The sequence below is a fragment of the Onychostruthus taczanowskii genome, unplaced genomic scaffold, assembly GCF_017590055.1.
Source record: "Onychostruthus taczanowskii isolate IOZ18803 unplaced genomic scaffold, ASM1759005v1 scaffold13, whole genome shotgun sequence".
NCBI classification, from domain to species: domain Eukaryota; kingdom Metazoa; phylum Chordata; class Aves; order Passeriformes; family Passeridae; genus Onychostruthus; species Onychostruthus taczanowskii.
In genome coordinates, this window is record NW_024498462.1 from 696,622 (window position 1) to 718,355 (window position 21,734).

Below are 21,734 nucleotides of genomic sequence, written 5' to 3' on the forward strand. Positions count from 1 at the left end.
CATGTTAAAACTGTAAAAAGAAGCTCTATATTAGCTGGACTATGTATTTACTTTGGTGTCTTTATGTCCAGTACAAGAACAATTACGTAGCAGCCCACAGACCCTATTATTTGTAAAGCAACCTCCCCAGAGCTCAAGCCATGATCCAAAATACACTATGGTGTTGTGCCATCAGGCCAGACTGAACCTGGGTTAAAGCAACCCAACCAAAAGCACTTTTCAGTGGCTGCGTTGCAGCTCTAAATAAGCCCACTTCCTTTCTTTTATTTTCTATTTTTATTTTTTAAGATTTCCTTTTTCCACTAGGCAAGTTCTCAAGCATCACCTTTTATACTAGAAAAGGCTATTTTTTCCCCCTTAAACCAGTGTCAACACTTCAGTTTGCCATAAAGAGACGATATCAAGAGTTGGGAACACCAGCACCGAAAAAAAAAAAGATCTGGTACACAATGAAGGACTCTACAAGAAGGTCTCAAAGACAAGAGTTCTTTGCAACTCTCTGTTTATTAAAAATATATGTCTCCTTGGAAGAAACACTGTTAACCAACTACTGTTGTCATGATCGATTCGATACTGTCAGCTATGCCATGGAGTACATCATCTTTTTCTCCACGTGACTCGAGAGAGGGAGACAGGCTATTAGGAAAAAACAGAAAAAAGAAAAAAAAAGACAAAAAAAGATAGGAATGTGTGACTAGCACCTTAAGGACTTTTGTTTCACTTACTCCACTTCTTCAGGGACCGACATTTATAGCAGCTGGAGCAGGACCAGCGGGGCAGGGGCTGGATGCCCGACAGGAATCCATTGCCAAAGTTCTGTGTGCTCCTTTAGGGTCGGTCCCACCGACAGCAGAATCCTGCTGCCCTGTGCCCACAGCTGTGGCTGTCCTGCAGTGCCCTGTCCTGGCCCCAGAGCTGCTCGGTCCCTGCAGGGCTCCTGGGATGCAGGATGGGCAAAGGAGGCTTCTCCCCAGGCAGCACAGGGACAGTGTCACTGCAGCTCCGGCTCACGCTGGCAGCCTGTGTGCCACGCTGACACACTGAGAGCCATCACCCTGGCGAGAGGGACCACAGCTTGTCCCTGCCAAACAGAGGCAGGAGCAGACTTACCTGGGCGTGCTTGGACAGCGACCTCCCGTGCTGTGGGGTTGGCACTGCGAGAGGAACAGCATTCACCAGCTCTTGGTCAGGTGGGAGCACTCGGACCTGAACTCTGAGTACCCAGCACACACTCCTCAAAGGCCACACGAGTGTCCCCAGCTCCACACAAGGCTCTGGGGCCCCACTCAAGCACAGAGGCCAAAGTGTCCCCAAAGACAGACACGTCTCAGCTTAGGGCCAAGTGTCTCGGTGCCTCTCCTGAAAAACGCCAGTGCCCAGCGGATGGGCAGCTGCAGGCCCTGCCCTGGGGCACCACTGCAGGGCCGTGGGGGGGCTTGGGGGACGCAGCAGAACCCAGCTCCAGCCACAGATTCACACAGAGATGCCAGAGACAGAGCCGGGCAAGGTGGCCATGCAGTCACCTCTGCTGGAAGGAGGGCCCCTCCCGGGGAGCCAGCCCTGGCACCTGCACACAGCAGGGCAGGGAACTGCACGGGGCAGGGAACAGAGAAGTGTTTCAATTCTGTTACTGATCTGGAAAATGTGAGTGTCCATCCAAGGCACAGCTGGGGGCTTTTCCTGCCAGTGGCTAATGCAGAAGGGAATGCCAGTGTGCTGCCACAAGCCAGAATGGGTCATTCCACCTGCACCCACAGGTACAGGGCCAGTCCAACATCCCAGGTTTTTCACAGCAACACAGGACAGTGAGTACATTTGTTCCATGTGGCCAGTAAAGTATTTCTTAACTAAACACCACAGATCTAGATTCTATTTACAATAGAGCCAGCTTAAAAAATAAGTTAAAAAACTGGATTTTATACCCATTCAGTTCATCATTGACAAGAGAAAAATGGAATAATAATAATAATAATAATAATAATAATTAAAAAAGCCAACACAACAACACAATATGGTTTTGGTTTAAAATCAGCTTAAAAAAATAGAACCAAAAGGAAACCTCTCATGCAAACACATAAGGTGGTGTGTAAAACAATGTGCAATTTAATATGTAGCATCATCCATTCTCTTGCTCCGCAGCCTCCTGCTCAGTCTCTGTCTCCCAGCCTCTTCCAGGCCAGCTGCTGCTCCTTGCTCAGGTCCCTCCTGCACAGGCAGTACCAGTCTTGGCCTGTCCCAGACCCAGGGTGGCTGCAGGGAACTGGCCTGGACGGGAGAAGTTTCCAAAGCACCTGGTACCGTTTTGAGCTCGTCCTGCCCAAGTGGACTCCCTACGCTGAGTGGTTGGGACAGAGGAACTGAAAGAACCTTGCAATAATACAACACCTTCTCAGAGAGGTCCCTCAGACTTCCTAGTCCACATACATATATATATATAATATATATATAATATCTCTCCTCTATATTATATATAAATTACATATACAGATAAATAAAATGCTTTCTGCTGCCCATCTGTCGCACTGTTCAGAGCTGCTAGACGGTCACACTTGGAAAAATGCCCCTGGAGCTCTGATACCAGCTCGTGTTCAGAGTCCATTGTTTCACTTGTTTTCTTACATTAGTCCTTAGCCGCCTCCTCCCATCTTGATTCTTCGTTTAGTTAATAATAATAATAATATAATAATAATAATAATAATAAAAAAACGACCTTGAATGGGTTCTCGTCTGTCTCTACTGGAGCAGTGGGAAGGTCCATGCAGGAATGGTGGGAACAGTCACGTGATGAATGATATGAGTTCATCCCAACAAAAGAAACAGGACTAGAAAACTCAATTTTGCGACGATCTAAAAAAGGGAGCAGGAATAGTTTTCATATCCCTCCCCCTCGGGGCAGAGGGCTCGGATGGGTGGGACTTCAGAGATCTTCTGCTCTCACAGGGAAGCAGGTGGGAGACATCTTCAGAGTTTCTCTGGGGACGGGACCCAGATGTAGTGCCCAGACTGGTCCTCAATGATCTGTTTGATTTTGCTGTAAATTTCTTCAAGAGAGTCTCCTTGTACGATGGCTGGAAGAGGAGAGAGAAAACAAGACCCTGAGCAGCAGGCAGCACTGCCATGAGTTATGGGAGAGCCCTCCTGCTGCCCACAGGGCTGGAGGGCACAGCCAGCAGGGACCAAACCTGGCGGTGTCAGAGGAGCTGCCCCGGGCCCAGTGACACAGAGGGTTAAAGCAGCACCTCGGTGGGGATTAGCCAGCGCTGATCCCAGCTGGCAGAGCTCCTGGCTGCGTGCAGGGCTGGCTGGGCTCTCCACACCAGGCTGCTAATCAGCTTTGCACGCTGTGTCAGGCACCGGGGCTGGCACCGCCACGGCTGCGCTCACCACAGCCAGGAAGGGAGGGCTGAGGCAGCTCATGGGGGGCACCAAGCGCCCACCCCGAGGTGCCAGCTTTGTCCCTTCCCTCTGGTTTTCCTTCTGGCTGGCTGCTGCGGGCTCCTCCTGTTTGCCTCCTGTGCTGCAGGGTGGGAGCACAGAGCTCTCAGGCTGGGAAAGGCTCCAGCAGCACCCCCTGCCCCGTCCTGCACTCCACTGTGCTGCCTACAGCACAGCGAGATGCTTGAGAAGGGCCAAAGCTTTCTGGTAATCAGCCTGCCTCTGTAAGCCAGCCAGCACCATCCTCCAGCAGCTCTGCTCCCTCATTCTAAGCTGCTGGCGCAGAACTTGTGGCAGTGACCATCTCTCTGCCCATTACCCAGTTCTTTCAACACCTTTCAGCCAACAGCATTCCTTTTCCACAGGTCAACATCAAACTTGCCCTCCAAGTACACAGTGGCATGTTGAGGGCCTGCAAAACTGTGGCATATCTTCCTGGAAAAACAGCCAGCAGCTCTGGAGCCCAGGACAGGAGGTCTGGGGAAAGCTCATCGTGTTTGTACCAAAGTATTTGCCCAGCTGAAATAAATTTTTGGAAAACATCCTGCTTGGGGTTTTTCCCAGTAGCTGTTAGGTAGGTAATGCACAGTTTGGCAACATTATCATTCCTCAACTTCAGAAGAAACAGCTATTGCACTGGAAAAAGGATGGAAGACCAGTTCCTCTGCCTCTTCACCTGCCTGTGGTTTTCCAGAATTAATCATGTTACAAACATTAGTTCCGCAATGCACAAGGATGCCTGTGTCATGAGCAGTTCATCTCAGCAGGCACAAAGTGTCAGCAACCCCTGACTGGCTCTTGAGCAAAGACTACTTAGGAAGCAAGCCAAACTTCCAGTCTTTTTGGGTAGATGTTTTGTAATAACTCAGGACCGTCTCCACCATTTAGGTCACTAATTTTTTATCATTCCTCTTTAGAAACTTCTCTTTTCTCTTTCTGAAAAAGCTCCCCTTTTCTCCCATGCAGGGAGTTTACTTCCTGTAGACTTGAAACCCTGTGCCTCCCTTGCTCGGGGATTTTTAGATTTTTATTATTGTTGAAGTTGGTGATAAGCTTTCACAAACTCAGAAAATCCTGCCTGACAACTTGTCTCCTCCTCTATGACTCGTTTACTGCTATCCACTGATCTTGGAGCAGTCCCCTCGCAGAGCCCTCCTGGCAAAGTGCCATTTCTTTCTTGCTTTGATGAAGCTGGATGTTTTCCCATGACCCTGTAGTAGGACAGTGCTGGTAGAGAGGTCACAGCTGCTGGATGGAAAAATGAAGTAACTCAGATACAACCCTGCTCAGGACACTCACCTGTAAAATATTCTCCAAACTCTTGCTCAAGTTTCATGGCTTTGTCAAAGACCTTGTTGGCCTGTTCATATGTCTGTCTCCGGTTCATCTCCCTGTCACACACAAAAACCAGAAACTTTTTAGCTCTTTTTCTTAGCAATGAACAGAAGCAAAAATAGCCCACAGAGCCAGGGTGCCTGGGAATCCTCTGCTCACAGGAATGGAAGCTGTGCAGGACCCAGCTCCCAAGGCAGGGCCCTTCCCCACAGACTCCAGGCTGCCTTGGCACTTCATCTCAACTTCCACCAGTTCTTCCCACTGCCACCTCCCCCACCCCTCTGCACCACAGCATGGAAGGGAATTCAAACTCAGACAATCCCTTAAACTTGTGAGACCGCTGCAGAAGTCTCCATGCTTGCCTAGGGTTTATCATCTCCACAAAACACAGAAATAAGCAATTTGACCCCTTCTGACTTGAGAAGGGCTTTTCCCAGGCCCCTTGGTGCCAGCAGAATTTCTTCTGATCTCAGGGTCAGTCTCAAGCTGTTGACTCTCCTCACAGATAATATTCTCTGCTGCTGCTGCTCAGAAGAGTTGCAAGCTCAGCTCTCCCATTCTTTCCAGCCTGCTCTACCCAGGGCCAGGAGCAGCAGGACAAGCAGCTGGAGAGGCACAGAACACCGTGCTGCACTTACATGAGGGCTTCAATGGATTTTGGTTTGATGAAAATGGCAATGGGATAAAGTTGTGCTTGTCGCAACCTCTTGATAGCATTGCCAGACACATCCAGGATGCAGTGCTTCCCCTGGAAAGGAGACAAGCAGGATCAGACCTACCCACACAGTCTACTCTGTGTGGGAAACAGCTTGCTCATACAGATGTGCTTGAAAAGGGAGGAGCCACAGAAATGAACCCCACTCCCGAGACACAAGCCAGCTCCCAATGGATCCACATTCCTGCTTGCTCAGGGCAGGACAGCCACAAGGCAAAGGGACTGAGCCTTTGTCTGGACACGTGAAACTATTTACAAGGCCTGGGTAGCCCCAGGACTTTTCCAGAGGAACACTGCTGCTTTGAGGGCACCCAGGTATCTCTATCCTGTGAGCTCCTGAGCACAAAGGTGGGCCACCAGTGCCAGGCTTTTGGGTGGAGTTTGAATGACAGAGGTACCACGCTGAGGTAGAGTAGCACAGCTGACAAAAGCAGCCACGTGGCTTGGCAGGACTCTGGAGGGAGGAGAGCATGGTGCTGTGCTTGCCTAATGTGGTTACAGCCCTTCATTAACACCACAGGGAAAGGAGGGAGCTGCTGAAGGCGTGTGGGTTCGGGCTGGATGCATCCCAGTGCCAGGACTGGCACTGACACTCACCCGCTCTGCCACCGCTCGCACGGACTGGATGCTGGTCCCATAGAGATTGTCATTGAACTGCCCAGCCTCTATGAACTTGTTGTCCTGGATGTCTTTCTCCATCTGTTCCCTGGATACCACGAAGTGATAGTCCTGGCCGTCCACCTCGTTGTCGCGCCGAGGCCTGGTGGTGTCTGCAGGAGAGTGGGAACCGAGAGTGAGCCCAGAGTGACACCACAAACCAGGAGGGACAAAACCCACCTGTGCTGCCAGCCCCCTCCCCACGCCACCCTGCAAGGAGCAGAGCCACCCCTCTCCCCTCCCTCCAGCAACGGCACCGAGCTGGGACTTACGGGGCACGCAGGAACCAAACTTGTGTGGGAATTCAGAGATGAGGTCGTCGTTGATTCTGTCCTTTGTCGGGCCCAGGATGATCACTGGCCTCGCATAGTGAACTGCAAACAAGAGCCACAACCTGAGGCCCACCTGTGCTGCGGGCAGCTGACCCTACTGCCACTTTTGGCATCGACCTGCCCTCTCCCTCCTGGCAGTGGGTGCTCTGGCTCACATGGGCACCCAAAGGCTCCTCCTCCATGTGATTTTATCTCCTCCTGGTCATGGTCAGCATGTCCTTCCCATCTGACCCAAACCATCTGCGTGGCCTCAGGGAAGGTTCTGCAGGTCTCCAGGGTTGTGGATCAGCAAAGCTGCTCCCTTGCTTTGGCAGGAGCCAGGCAACCAGGACAGCTGGGCGAGGATGCCACAGAGCTGGGGGAGTGACGGGAGCCTAAGAGTCAGATCCAGCTCCTGGCAAGGACAGACCACTTAGGCTGGGACTATTCAGCCTGCAAAAGGGCCTGCAGGGTTTGAGCACCAAGCAGGCTGTGGGCTGTGGCCAGGGAGGGGGTGCTCTGCAGCAGGGGCCTGGTCTGAGGTAGGAAGGGATAATCTTGTCCTCAGCTAAGGACTAAAGCCAAGCTCAGTTTTAGCTCTGGATCTCTCCCTTGGTCTTGCAGACCATGACACAAATCTTTCTGTTGATTAAAACTGGGCAGTGGAGGCCAGGGAAAGCGGTGCACACCTGGCTCCCCTGCTGCATGCAACACACGGGACTCTTATTGCATCCACCCAGTGCCCTGCTGCTGTGGCAGGAGGGGAGGGCACACAGGACCCCCTGGCTGTGCTGGGGACACAGGTGGCCCCACTGGAGTGAGCATGGGGCAGTTCAGCTCAGGACTTACTTTCTTGCCGCGTCACTGGCTCATACGACAGGATGGTGTCCTCTTGTCCTTCTGCAACAGAGCCAGGGGGATGCAGGTGAGCACTTGCAGCAGCTCTCCAGCCCCTCTGCAGCTGTGAGGAGCTGGCTCCTGCCCCTTCAGCCTCCCCCAGCTCTGGGGACACTCCAGGCTGTCCCCATCACTCCACCCACGGATGTGAAGCATGACGGGCATGCAGTTATGCGCCCTTGAGCCACTTTAATTATTCATGTCCCAGCTCTGGGTCAAGCCTCCTCTTTCCCTCCCCCACTGCCGCAGGCTCCCAGCCCATTGGGATGTTGTGTCCTCCCTGCAGGTATTTAGAGGACTTTCTGGGGACAAAGGGAGCATCTATTGCAGCTGGATCCCATATTCTTGTGGAGGCTTGGGCTCCAGGAGCCATTTGAGCTGCAGGCCTGGCCTCTGACCACTGCTTCCTGCAGCAGGCACTGAGGATGGGGGATCACCATGGACTGGGAACCCACCACCCTGCCCTGGAGCAGAGCTGTGCAGCCAGGAGAGAGCAGTGAAGCAGGCAGGCTCATTCCTGCTTGCAGCCCCTGCTCTGCCTGGCCCCGAGGAGGGAGCTGGCCGCAGCATCTCAGTGTCGCCAGCAGGAAGGACCAGCCTCCGAACAGAACCGCCACTGGGACAGGACAAGATGGACGTGCCCAGACATGCACAGTGACACAGGGACACACACGTACACGGGGCGGGAGAGCAGGTGCACACACACTTACTGGAACTGCTCTCGCTGTCACTGGTGTTTGATGTCACGCCCTCTGCAAAGCAACCAGAGAGATCCCCTTCAGAAGGAGCATGGGCAGGAGGCACGGGGGCACCCGGCTGTCACCCAGCACATGTGACCTAGGGCAGGACAGCGCTGGCCTCCCGAAACACCTGCAGCCCAGCAGCCACCGGGACGAGTCCGTGCCACATGGGCAAGGGCGGCATCTTTCACCCGTCCTGGGAACCCGGGGACATGCAGGGGGAGGCTTCCAGGAGAGGACAGGGAGGCCAGCAGGGCCTGCCTGGCAGATATGAAGGCTTCCCAGGCCGGGGGAAGGTGCAGTGCACAGGGGATGCTGGCAGGAATGCTGGCAGGGGAGCAGGTGCAGCATGCACACAGCGGGCAGGGGAGGGCACGGCTGTGCTGGCACAGGGATGGGGGAGCCTACCTCTGGGCACGGGGCTGGGATGCACAGAGACAAGACAGTGACAGAATGGGACAGAGTTTGGGGCTTTGCTTGCTCAGGCTGATCCTAGTGCTGCGACCACCCCACAGAGGCTTGCTGGCCGCTGCCTGCCCCAGTCAGGCTCTGCACTGGCTGGGGGGTCTGGAGCTTGGCAGGGATCTCATGCCCCAGCTGAGAAGCCCATGGGGCTCCTCTCATTATTCTGCAGTTCTGCATATGTGCTAACCCAGAGAAAGGCAGGAACACCTCAAATTGTTGTCACCCACCCCATTCAGAGCAGACCCACCACGGCCACTTCCCACCCACACTGGAAGTGGCTCCAAGTGCTAAAGCACCAACCAACCCAGACAGGAGCAAGAAGAAGAGGATGAGGAGGTGCAGCAGGCACTTAGGGCATGGCCATCACCCCCACCCCGTCCCACGTGCAGCAGTGGCACCTCAAGCCCCGCAGGGTCCCGGCAGTGGAGCAGCCCCGGGGCTCCTCCTGCCCTGCAGCCAGGGAAGCACAGCTGCCCCGGCCAGAGCCCAGCCAGCCACGCCCCAGGCACCGCCAGCCACAGAAAGGGAACAATGTGCATCGGAATTCAACTTACTCAGGTTCTTTGCTCCATAATAATCGTCACTTAACCCAGGGAAGTCCTGATTTCACAGACAGCAAGAAGGGGGAGAGGGGGAGAGAAGACAGTGCAGGAAAGGGGAGTCAGAGGGATGGGGGAGACAGAGCCAGACCAGCATTAGTGACAGGAGTGCAGAACGGCCCAGAGCTGCAACTGCAAGTGAGGTTAAATATCTTCAGAGCTGACACCATCAGCCCGCTGCCAACATCTTGCCTTGTCTGGCTGGACCCCCTCCGCCCCCCAAGCTCACCCTCTCTGCCAAAGAGCCCCCAGGAGCCACCCTGGGCCTGGGGAGGGCAGGGCAGCCACAGCAGCATCGGCTGGCAGCAAGCAGTTGCAGCCCTGAGCTGCTGGCACAGAGGCTGAAGTGTTTCTCCTTCTGGAGTGTACTGGCAGGGCACAGTGGCTCTGTGCCTCCCCAGCACAGCCTGGCCACTCTGGGGCCAGGCACAGCACACAGTTCTGTGACACGTGGCAGGAGGACACATTTTTCCCCAGGTGTGTGTCAGTGGCCCCACAGCACAATGTGAGGCAGAGACCCCCCAGTGCAAACTGGGATGGACAGGGGCAGAGCACAGGGAGGGAGCTGGCTGTGTGTCTGTGACACAGGCAGCTAGAGAGTGGCCTGCCTCATCCCCACGCTGTGTCATCTCACTGCAGGGCAGCCAAAAGCGAGCCCCAGGTTCAGCATGGATCTCACTGGAGCCCAGCCATGTGCAGGCACTACCAGAGACAGGCAGACACACAGACAACCTTCAGCACGGGCCAGAGGCTTCTGCTGTCTGCTAAAATCACTGGAAGCTGGCACCAGCCTGCCATGGGCAGCACAGGGATGCAGGGAGCCCTTGGAGCAGCCCAGCAGCGACTCCTGCCTCTGTATGACACCCAAGACAGCCCCAGAGGGGAGGGGATGTGCCTGCTGTGCTGGCACTGGGGCACAGACACAGCTCTTGTCCACTGCCCCTCTCCAGAGGTGTGGGCACTGCCAGCCTGGATCTTGCCCACTGAGTGGATGCAGCTCAGCACTTAGAGGGGCTGGGTTTGGTGAGCAGCTCCAGTGCTGCCCACATCAGGATTTGGGGCAACAAGATAAACACCCTGCCTCTACTGGGAGTGCCAGGGTGGTGAGAGCTGTGGACCCCCAACATCTGTAGCCAACTACCAAAGATGTGCCTCAGTCGTGGGTGGGCAGCAGGGTCATGGCTGCTCCGTGTCCACAGGGCTCAACCCACTGGAAGGGCTCTCCAGTGGGAATGGGAAGCTGTAAGTCACTTCTAGGGAAGATGGGGCTGGGACCTCCCCAGGCCCTGAGCCCTGGCAGGGACAGGAGAAGCTCTGCAGGAGGCAGCCAGCCCCTCACTTGAGGGAAGCAGGCAGAGGGAGGGAGCAGAGCCTGCAGCAAAGTGGGGAGAGCAGGGGGAGGCAGAGCAGGGAGTTGGGTGGGTGTAAAGTTGGATGAAAAGATGAAGACATTGAACATGAGAGAAAGGAAGAGAGTGCCAGACTGCAGCTGTTGCTTTCATTTCAAGATCCAGTTTTTCCCTAGCTGCTGGCACGAGTGTGGAGCACAGACCTGAATACAGGCAGGTGCCAGGACCCCTGGCTATGGAAATGTGCTGAATCTCTTCCCTCAGGGCAGGGAAGCTGAGGGGTGTGGGCTTGCCCTCTCTGGCCAGCTGCTACTTACGTTCCTGTCCGCTGCTCTCCTGGGCCAGGTTCTCTTTGCTCTTGTAAAATGGGAACTTTCGAGAGAGGCGAAAACTCTTTTTACGTTTCGTTTTGATCGACTGAAGAACACGGAGATGGAAGGAGGACAGAAAAAACAATGGTGTTCAACACATGTGGGGAAAATTAAAATGAAGAGACAATGAGGAGCTGTGTCAGGGCAGTCACCCTCAAATGAAATCATGGAGATTACATGAGAACTGTAATGCAGGAAAAAAATTAAGCATGGAGAAAAACATGTGGTAGGGATGCTGGGAAGCTGATGGGGCAGTCAGTAGCTCTGCAGGGGTAGCCAGGCTGCTCTTCCTTGCTTGTTGGACTGTTAGGCACTGCTTGTGAGGTGTGAGGGCAGCTACCTTCAGGCAGCTCCAAGCCATGAGCTCTGCCACCCCATCACGCCAAACATGGGTCCTTCCCAGTGCTTTCACACCATCCTGGGCTCCTCTGCTCAATCACTGCATATTCATAGAGGGTTTGTGCCACGCAGATGTGGGCCTGGGGCAGGTCCAGTCACATAGCTCTTTGCCTTGGGATTGTTTGAGCTGCCCCATGAGGAGCTTTTGCTGCTGGGACTCATCCTGCCCTCCCTAGTTACCAGTTCCAGGTGCCCCACTGAGCCCCAGATCAGCACTTACCCTGTTGGATTCAATCATGCCAGTCCTGGCGTGGAACTTCACTGTTTTCAACCGTGCTCTCTCCTTCTTTTCCACCCTGATCAGGAGAGAAAGAGTTGCTAGTCCCATCCATGTGCCCTCCATGCTGCCCACATGGCTCCTCAGGCAGCCAAAGCACCCCATTGGCAAATGAGGCTCCTTCCAAAGGAAGGTCAGATGTGGAGCTGCCTGCCCAGGGTCTGGCCCAGGCCAGTGTCTGCAGCAGTGGGAGAGGAGCCAAGCCAGCCTTCCCAACAGGGACAGAGAACAGACTCAAGGCTGGCTTTGCAGACCTGAAGGTAGCAGCAGCAGCCAGCTCCTCTGCTCTCTGTGACTTCCCACCTCACAGTGGGACCTGGCTACAGAGCTGGGTAGACTGACAGAGGACACAAGGAGCAGCCCTTGCTGCTGTGACTCTGCTCTCACACAGAGACCCAGACTGGCTAACACCAACTCCCCACCCCCACAGGGACCACAGAGGGGGCAGACCACTCCCCTCCTCACCTGAAGTCTCACCCAGCTTTGGAGAACACCTGCCTAGGAGACCTGCAAAGCCTCAGCCCAACCAAGCTGCCCTGCATGCTGCACAGGGGTAGGTGGACTGGGACCACGAGGAGATGCCAGCCTGAGCAGGGCCCCGGGGGCTGCAGGGCTTGCAGAGTTCAGGGAAATCCTGGGGCCACAAGTGTGACAGCTCTTGCTGATGGACACTCACCTCTTCTTGCTGGGGATGACCCCGATCTGCTCGCTCTCGCCGTGGGGTGTGACCAGCCTGGCCTGCCACCACTCGTCATCCGAGGCATTGATGACGTGCAGGATATCCCCGTAGGAGAAGCTGAGCCCCTGGCTGGGCAGGCAGCTGTCCCGGGTCCGGTCATAGTCAAACAGGGCTCTGGGGAGGAGCAGAGAGCAGCAATGCCTTCTCTGAGCACGGCCAGGCAGCGAGGGCAGCAGCAGTGCCAGCCTCCTGGGGCACTGCCACCTTCATACCTTATGAAGTTTAACCCAAGCCCTGCCAGGGCGAGCAGTGCTGCCAGCCACCTGCACATCCCTGGGCTGGCAGGCTCAGCACAAGCCCTGGAGAGTGCAGTGCAGGAACAAGAGTGACTGAGACTGGACTGAGAGAACTCACTGCCGACCTCAGCTGCAGGATGCACATGAGCCATAGATGCACTGAAAGTGTCTGTGCTTATTGAGCAGGGCAGACCCACAGCAGCAGCCTGAGGAAGGGCTGCTCCCCACCATCCATCCCTCCATGGCTGTAGGGCCAAGGAATGGGATGGGGAACATCAGACCCCACTGCTGGTGGGTGGTTGCACAGGCAGAGCCCACCAGACCACCAAGGCATTGAGCACAGCCTTTATTTATGTACAGAGCCCGTGAATGAGGAATGCATCTCAGAGTATATATATCTGCTTCCACAACTGATCCTTTTCATACCCCTAAACACCTCCCTTGAGAACAGTTTATTGAGTTTAAAATTATCTTCAAAATTAAACTAACCAGCTATAGAAAAGAGGTTGTTTTTTTACTAGAGGAGCACTAATACTTTTCCTGCACATGTACATCACACACAGCCCTGCAGCCTGTACCCATAAGCTGTTCTCAGTGGCTTCACCTGCAACTTGTTCTACTAATGCCAGATCACACAAACTGTGTCTGCTTTGATGCATCAGCTTGCAAAAAGACAAAGAAAGGAACAAGTCACTAAAAGCACTGGCAGCAAAACCTCTGTATTTGCTCCTGGGACACTGGCCCCACTGGCCCCCAGCCCAGCATGGGCCCAGGCACTGCAAACACTGGCTTGCTGCTGGTTTAATCCTGGCCCTAATAAACCTTCTGCAAGCAGGAGAGACATCCTCTGTCCTGCTCATTACCCCCTTCCACTGTAGGGACTCCAAAGGGGGTCTAAAAGAACACTTTAAGGGGAAGGGCTGTGGGATCATGTGGCATGTCCCTGTGGAGCAGCAGAACTTGGAGGGCATTTCTGCCAGGGGAGTGCTGGGCTATGAAACTTTTCAGGGCACTTGGGGCTGGGTCTTGAATGGGAAGAAGAAGGGCTGTCTCATGGGGAGGGTTCTTTGGGACAAGACCTTTGTGCCCTATGCATCCAGATACATTCAGCCAGCAGATCTGCTCTCCTTGTCCAGCTTGCTCAGGGCTGGGGCAGCTCCTGTGCCTGTCCCCTCTGCAGGGCAGCGTGGCTGCAGCTGGCAGCAGAGCACCAAAGGGTGCTTTGGCCGGAGGTAATCAAGCCTTGCAGGCAGCTCCAGGCCAGAGATAAGGCTGCATGTGGCTGACAGGCCGCTGTGAGGTCAGTGCCGCTGGCCAAGGCCCTGGGGAACTGGTCAGGCCGGTTCCCAAAGGCAGGCAGGCTGTGAGGAGCCCTGCCCACTCCCTGCAGAGCGGCACAGGGCCCATGCTCCTCTGGCAGCAGCCACTGCACCCCAGCACAGGCAGAGCGAGATCTCTGCAGGGACAGGACACCTGCAGAGCCAGCACAGGAGGCACCGGCCACCCCGAGACACGGTGCCCCAGGAGACCAGCCCTGGCTGGGCTGGCATGCAGGACCCACCGTGGCTCGGTGCTCCTCCGGGGACACAGGGGCAGACGGCAGCTCCGCTCCGTCCCCAGGCCAGCTCCCAGCACCCACGGCCAGGAGAGCAGATGGCTTGGCTGGAGGGCAGGGAAGCAGTGCCAAGGACTCCCATGGCTTCCTCCTGGTGCCCAGGCACAATGCCTGCCTGACCTCCATCCCCACCCAGCACGGCCCCAGCGCTGGCAGACTTTGCCCTGCGGCAGTGCAGGGAGGTGACAGGCAGGATGTGAACCTGCCTTGCCCCTGCCTCTGCTGAAACTCCAGCACCCCAAATCAGCTCCAGCAGGCACTCAGGTGCCCAGCTCCAGCCCTCCCACAGCACACAGGACGCAGTGCAGCCCCACAGGGCTGACTCAGGCAGCAAGTCCTGTAATTGATGTCCTGTCCACAGCGCAGCAGCTCAGCTGGTTTCGGGTAAACTGTGCTTGAAACTACCCCGCCCAGAAGGGCTGGGGCAGCCTGGGCACCCGGCAGCTCTTTCAAGCACGTCTGCAGGGTGTGTGTCGAGCAGAGTGCTGTGATGGGCCACACTGGGGAAAAGCTCTCCGCTGGGATCACCCTCTCAGCAAGGCACAGCCCAGCTCCACCTGGGTATGTGTGAGGGACACAGTGCTGTGGAGGCCTCCAAAGCCCCATGGGGGGAACGCACCAAGAATGAAGAAATGCTGCTAGTAGTGTGGAGGCAACAGGGAGCTCTCTGGTTCACAGGAATACTTTGATACATGAGCACCTTTCCAGGCAGAGAACAGGCTCAACTCAAGCTGGACCCAGCCTAAACCCTCCTCCACAGACAGGACAGCAGCAGAGTGAGGGCAGGACTAACAAGATGTTTATTCAACACTGCACCCAGCTGTCACACACCCCCAGGAAGCCCTGAGATGCTAAATCAAGCAAGACGCCTGCAGAGACTTGTGGGAAGGTGTGAACTGCAGGAACCCAGAGCTGCAGCTCTGCCATACCAGGCTTGCAACACATCCACCGTGCCTGATGTTCTTCTCATGGAGCAGCCATGCAATGGGAGATACAGGCGAGGCACATGCAGCCTTGGCCCTTGCCATCCTTCTCACAGGGAAGGAGAAGAAGCATCCCTTGCTCCTGCCAGCCTCACCTGCAACAGGCTGTGCAGAGTAAGGATTTACAGGATTATTTTAATTACCAAGTTAAAATTACTCATTAGCGCTCATCCCACGGGCGCTGTGGCAGGCAGGAGGTGGCAGGAGGCAGGCAGGGATTGTCCTGTCCACAAAGGACTTGCAGCAGTTTGAGCTGCATGGCTGTTTAACCCCTGCCTGCCTGTCCTGCACCTGGCTCCAGACCAAAAGTGCTCTGAGGGCTCAGAGCAGTAATCGTCCTAAGAGCTCATCTCCCATCCAGCCAGATCCTGCCACAGGAGTGGCAGGACGAGACAAGGAGAAGCCTGTTAGCTGGTTCGAGGAGAGTGCCCTGAAAGCTGCCACGAGCTGCCTGGGGCAGAAGCAGGGCTGGATGCCCACCATTCCCCTGTTTTCCCCAGCGTGTTGGGCTGGCCAGCAGCCACCGAGGCTCTGCAGAGACCACTGCTTTCCAAACTGGAGCAATCCTTGGGAGAGGCATGCGAGCACCCAGCCTTGCAAAGCCGGTGCACAAGCCTCGCTCTCCCTGCTGCACCCTCTGGGCTTTGTGATGCACCCACGGCACTCACTCCCCATGTCCCCCAACACACCACCCTCCGAGGCACTGCACAGCCCAGGCTGAGCTGTGACCACCCCGCAGCCCTGCAGGGATGTGCCGGTCGCTGCCGGGAGCAGGCGGGGCCTTACCGGACATAGAGTGATCTCTTCTCGCTGGTGCGGAGCGAGCCGGAGCCGGAGCTCATGCTGCTGTTCATCATCTGCTCCCGCAGGTCGTGGATCTTGGACTCGAAGCGGCTGTACTCTGCGGGGACAGGGCTGCTCAGGGCAGGCACAGCTGACCCCCGGGCTGATCCCCACAAGGCAGCTTGCCCACCAGCCTGTCTGTCCCCGCACACGAGGGACTAAAGCTGAAGAAGTTACAGAACTCTGCGGGAGTCCAGGCAGGGCATCTGGAGCGGGCAGTGTTCCAGCTGCTCCCAACCCCACCACAACTGCCCACAGCAGCTCAGGCAATGGCTGCTATGACCTCCACTGCAGCTGAGCTGCAGCTCCTTGAGGGAATGGCTGGGACTTGGCAACCTGCTGACCTACAGAGCAGTGCAAAACATGGAGAGAGAGCAAGAGCCCCTCCAGGAGACCACTGCCCCTCAGCTGGAGCAGGGAGATATGACTGCAGCCATTGGGGGAGTCCCCAGCTACCGCTATGCTGGCAGCAAAGACCTTCTCCTCAGCAGCAATGGGGAAAGGGAGGCAAAACACAAAGTCCCTGCCCTTGGAAGAGGAGCAGGGAGGAGGAATTCACCTTTTGCTTCTACATCCCAGTGACAGAGACTTGCAGGAAGAGCTGGGGAACCCTCCAGAAGACACCAGCAGCTTCCTGCCAGGCAGCTGGGCAGGAGCAGCCGCCACCCCGGCACCCGGCGCTGCACCAGCCCGACCTTCAGCCGGGTGTAAAGGTCGGGCTGACACGCAGAGGGTGGAGGCACCAGGCCTCCCTACCCAGGGCCGAATGAGGAAAGTGCAACTGTGGCTCCAGGAAAGCTGCTGCCACTGCCACAGCCCACACTGCCAGACCTTGCCTCACATCCTTGATTTTGTTCCTTAGGCACATCCTGCAGTTAAAGGTGAGAGAGGACGAGGCTCATCCCTGCTGTAAGACTTGCCTAGAAAGTCTTGTCCATGACCCAGTGGTTTACATGTGGCTTGGGTTTTAATTCTAGGGAGGGGAGCATGGCAGCTCAGCTGTGGAGGTGAGCGCTCGCTGCAGAGCAGAGCCACAGCAGTGTTGGGCCTGTGGAGCCACATCACATAGGAAGAACAGCAACACTGCTCAGAAATGCTCTGTGGGCTTTGTTTGGGAACCAGCCCCTCTCCCATGCACTGTCAGTGCAGACAAAAGCAGGGCTGGGGTTATGGGATGAGGCAGCTGCAGCTCGGCATTTCCTGACTCCAGCCCTACAGCCTGGGTATCCCCCTGCTACACCCAGCTACCAAAGATACATTTTTACTTAAGGATTGGGGAAAAAAAAAGGCAATACACACAAAAACTGCCAGATGGCACACAGAAACTGCATGCAAAGCCCCTTCTCCTGCCTTACAACACCCAGAGCTGCTGCAGCACCAGGCAGGGTCAGCTGCTTAACGTGGAGACCATGAGAACCCCTGGCTGCCCTGTGCCAAGGGGCACCCACTGCCTCACCTGCCTTCCTGCTGGCAGAGGGAAACACAGATGCAGCAAGGCATGGACAATGCTTATTTTACAAGAAAACTGAATTCTGCCACCCAAGCAGCAGCAGGATTTTACAGAGCTCTCAGCAGAGGGAAGTGAGCTTCATCTCACTCCACGTCTCTTGACCCACACAGCTCATTCTGCCCTGCAATACCCATACGCTCTTGAATCCCAGAGGAGCATCTGTCAGAAGTGGGTACAGCTTCTTTTTAAACCCTCTTTGGTACAGAAGGGCTGTTTTCCCCAAGAAAGCACCACTGCAACCCTCGTCCCCAGCCAGGTCATGGCAAACCCTGCCGGGGCACAGATTCCCTGCACACCCCACACTGAGGGGACCACTGCTCCTGCCACACAGACTCACACTCCTCCCACAAAACTCTTCTCCAAGTGTGGAGGATGCACTGCCTGTGACTGGACAGGAAACACAGGGCAAAAGGAGATTTCTCCATGCCTAGCATCAGGGTGGGGGCGTTGGAAGGGCAACTTGTGGGTGCCACTGCCCTGCCAGAAATGGCATGTGCCTCCCCCTGCAAGCAGCCCAAAGTTCTCAAATGTCCCCATTTCAGCTGGGGCACCCCATGGAAAGGGCCTTTCCTAGTTTTGTTGGAGTGGCCACACAGCTGGGAGGGGTGGGAAAAGCCCACTAACATGGCAAGAAGCACAAACCAGGCTGCCTGCAGCAAACTGAAGGACAGGGGCTGCTCTCAGGGAGCAAACACAGTCCTGCCCTAGGAAAGGTCTGCAAGGAGCCACCAACCCACATTGCTCCAGCTGTGGGAGGGCAGAAAGTGGAGGAGCAGCCAGCCCCAAAACAAACCCACTGCCTCCCTCCCAGAGCAGGGGAAACAAGGTTACCCCAGGATTGAGCATAGGGTACTGCCAGGTGCCATGGGCACCCTTTAAATGCACACTGAACAGTCTGAGACAATTACCAGCAGATCACCCCCAGCAAGGGGTGCTCCTGCCTTTGCTCCCTATGTTAGGGCCACCTTGCTCTGCACCATAACTCTGGAAGACCTCCTGTGCAGCTGAAACCCTCCCAGGAAGCTTGCCCAGGGTGCAGCAGGGAGGTGAGCCTGGGCTGATCTCCACAGTGTTCAACACGTTCAGGACATGTTTATCAAGACTGAAAAGTATGTAGCAGGTGAGCTGGCACCTCCTGCCATGAGTGCCATGGCACCGTGTGCCAGGATGTTTGCTCTTCTCACTCAGCAGCTGGATAAAAACACCCCTGCACCCTCCCACTGCTTTTCCCTTTCCAGGGTGTGGGTGTTCCTAGAGCTGGCCTGATTCCGTCCCCTGGGGTGAGCTCCATCCTGAGTGGAATCCCTGAGTGTGCACATGCTACAGACCACTATCAACAGGCAGGGATCACCTGCCTGCCCCAAGGATCCCAGAGCCAGCACACGTGTGTGACACACCTGCAAACACACCCAGCAAAGCCAACAAAGCCCTGGGTCTGCATCTGGGCACCAGGAGACAGCACTAAGGAAAGACGCTGGCAGACAAGGGAGCTACATTGGAAAGCAACCCCTGAGTACACATGAAGCTCTGTATACAAACTCTTCTGCCAGGCCAGGCCACCAGCACAGCCCAGAAATGCTCAGTCACAGGTTTCAGCCCAGCCACTTACAAAAACTACTGACAGATTCAGCCCAGCATTTTAGCACCCTGACCCCAGACACCTTCCCTCTGCACAGATACCTCCCTCCACAAGCTGAGGAAAGCAGAAGGAAGCACAGCCACAGGGAAAGCTCAGAAGCTTTTAGAACTCATTGCACAGCCCTGGAGCTCCCCTTTGAACAGACTGACTCAGAGAAAGGCCATAATGCGACTTTTTATATTTTCAGGTGAGGAATGCCAAAGCTTTGTTGCATGGGGTGTGAGGAGGGGGAATTGCTAAATCCAAGTGCTGGTGACAGCAGCACGCAAAGGTCAGGGGGAGACGTGCTCAGAGGGAACAGACCTCACAAAAACTCCAAGGAACCATCACTCCCCATCCTTGACACCAGGCAGTAGTGGTCAAAGGTGCTGGTGCTCAGAAGAAAGGCAGGACAGCAGCTCCTCTTTCTAACCTTTCCTGGTTTGGTCTTTGCTCTTTTTCCCTCCTAGTGTCTGGCAGCACAAAACAAGGAGGGTCCCTCATCCCCCGAGACCTGCACAAGCAGCCTCTCTGCCCCCCTGGAGCCCCAGCGAGGTCAGACACAGAGCACACTGTGCTCACCCAGCACCCCAAGGCAAGCCCTGCCCACGCTCAGGCACGAGAGACAGGTGCCATCCTCCACCTCGGCTAGCGGGGAAGAACTCAAATCTTTCCACCAGCATCTCCTCCTTTGGCACCCTACAATCCAGCTCTCCTGCTCTTTCCACATGACAAACACAGAAAAGGCAAACATTTGAGAGTACACAGCCCATTGAGTGGGTCCAGCCTCACTCACACTGGGAGCTCACACCACGGAGATCTCACTATGACTCCCAGCCCTTCAAGCCTCTGGAGCACTGAGGGCAACTTCCAAGTTACAACAGCCTGTACTGCACAGCCACAACGCTGCCTCCCGGGATGGCTGCAGCCCTGTGCCGGGCGCTGCTGCCCACACCTGCCAGGGACCACCAGGGACACGGAAAGTCACCAGCTACAACATGCTGACATTTCTGCCTGGTCTAAGGGGGTTTCAAAACATCTTGTCCAGTCTGACATTTAAGAACCATTCTTGGTTGGTGTCTTTGCCAAATCTCAAGTGGCAAAGGGAGCCAGAAATACGAGAACATTAAGCGCTTCCTGGAAAGAAAGAAAGAAAAAAAAAGCCAAAACAAACAAACCCCACACCCACAGCACAGCCCTGAGCAGCACCAATGACTCCATGCCCTAGTGGCCTCTGCCATGGGATGGAGGAACAGGGGACACCGGGAGCAGCAGGACCTCGCCCAGCGGTGCCACAGAGAGGCACGAGATGAAGGGCATGCCTAGGGGGACATCGGCCTCCTTGGCGAGGACCGGAGCAGCTGCTGGAGAAAGCCGGGGAGAGCACCAGCGGGGCCCAGCACAGACGCGTTTTCCAGTGGACGGGAACGGCCGCAGCCCCGGGAGCAGCCCCGGCCCCCGCGGCCGGCGGGGCGCCCTCCCAGCGCTCCCGCCCAGCCGCGCTGTGTGCAGGCAGCCGCCGCTCCCCTGCCGCTGCCCCGGCGGGACCACCGGCCCCGGCCGCGGCCAGGGAATCCGAACCCAGCCAAAGCCTGGGGCGGCGCCGCAGGTGGGATGCTCAGAGGGGGGACGAGCCCCAGCTCAGCAGCGGCGCCCCGGTTCCAGCCCCGCCCGCACCGTGGTCGCCCTCCAGGAGCCACGAGCTCTCCCGACCGCGGGGTCCCGACCGCGAGGCCCGTGGGACCCCACGGAGCCGGGCCTCGCGGCGACGCCCTCCAGCAAACAGAGTTCTTCCCCCTCCCCCGAAGACGACCGCGGCCCGTGCAGCCCCCCCGCGGCCCCGCTGCCGGCGGGGTCCCGGCGGAGCTGCCCGGGGGCGCTGGGCGCTCACCTGCAGGCGGGGCGGCCGCGGCCCCGCACCCGCCCGGCCCTCACACAAAGCCGCGCAGGCACGGCCGGCGGGACGCCGCGGCCCCGCCCCCCTCCGCGCCGGCCAATCGGCCCCCGCCCCGCCCCCGGGCCACGCCCCACGGCGGCGCCTCGCCCGCAGCCCCCCGCCCCGGCCTCCCGACCGCGCGCCAGCCACGCCCCGCCCCCTCATCTGCATATCACAACCACCTCATCTGCATAGCCACACCCCTCATCTGCATGTCCCGCTCGGTCCCCGGTCCCGGTGTCGCCCCCGGTCCCGGTCCCGGTCCCGACCGCGCTCGCCCCGGCGGTACCTTCGGGCCGGTACTGCGCGATGATGGTCACCGTCTGCCCCGCCCGCTTCAGCGCCGCCGCCGCCTGCTCGTGGGTGGCGTTGCGAAGGTTCACGCCGTTCACCTGCGGGACAGAGCGGCTCCGCTGAACCGGACCCGTGGGGCACGAACCACGGGGGTCTGCCCCGCTGCCCCGCCCCTGCACCGGTACCCACGGTAGCCACTCTCTCAGAGCCTCATCACTGCCACTGCACCCCCAGCACCACGCCTGGTACCGGCACCTCCAGTACCGGCATCCCCGGCACCTGTCCCCGGCCAGCGCAGGCATCAGCGCTGTCCCCACCCCGGGGCCGTGCCAACACACCGGCACCCGGGATGAATCCCACAGAACCGTGCCCAGCCGGGGCTGTGGGGGGCCATGAAGGGGCAGTGGGTG

The 21,734-nt window shown here is 56.9% G+C and overlaps 1 protein-coding gene across 6 annotated transcripts in view; it reads right to left on the reverse strand.

Annotated features, from left to right (window-relative positions):
• Positions 1-485: 485 nt before the first annotated feature.
• DLG3 (discs large MAGUK scaffold protein 3) overlaps positions 486-21,734 on the reverse strand; it is a 76,738-nt gene continuing 55,489 nt past the window's right edge. For 3 of the 6 annotated variants that reach the window (XM_041396547.1, XM_041396546.1, XM_041396545.1), the window contains 11 exons: positions 21,320-21,422; positions 15,910-16,024; positions 12,227-12,403; positions 11,494-11,569; positions 9,110-9,155; positions 7,303-7,353; positions 6,415-6,516; positions 6,083-6,255; positions 5,409-5,518; positions 4,735-4,826; positions 486-3,068 (listed from right to left, as the gene is read on the reverse strand). In XM_041396547.1, coding sequence (XP_041252481.1) covers positions 2,962-3,068; positions 4,735-4,826; positions 5,409-5,518; positions 6,083-6,255; positions 6,415-6,516; positions 7,303-7,353; positions 9,110-9,155; positions 11,494-11,569; positions 12,227-12,403; positions 15,910-16,024; positions 21,320-21,422 — 1,152 coding nt within the window. In that variant the 3' untranslated portion in view covers positions 486-2,961. Of the gene's footprint in view, positions 3,069-4,734; positions 4,827-5,408; positions 5,519-6,082; positions 6,256-6,414; positions 6,517-7,302; positions 7,354-8,060; positions 8,103-9,109; positions 9,156-10,820; positions 10,921-11,493; positions 11,570-12,226; positions 12,404-15,909; positions 16,025-20,985; positions 21,064-21,319; positions 21,423-21,734 lie in introns of those variants that run through there. The other 3 variants (XM_041396549.1, XM_041396544.1, XM_041396548.1) reach the window with 3 other exon arrangements.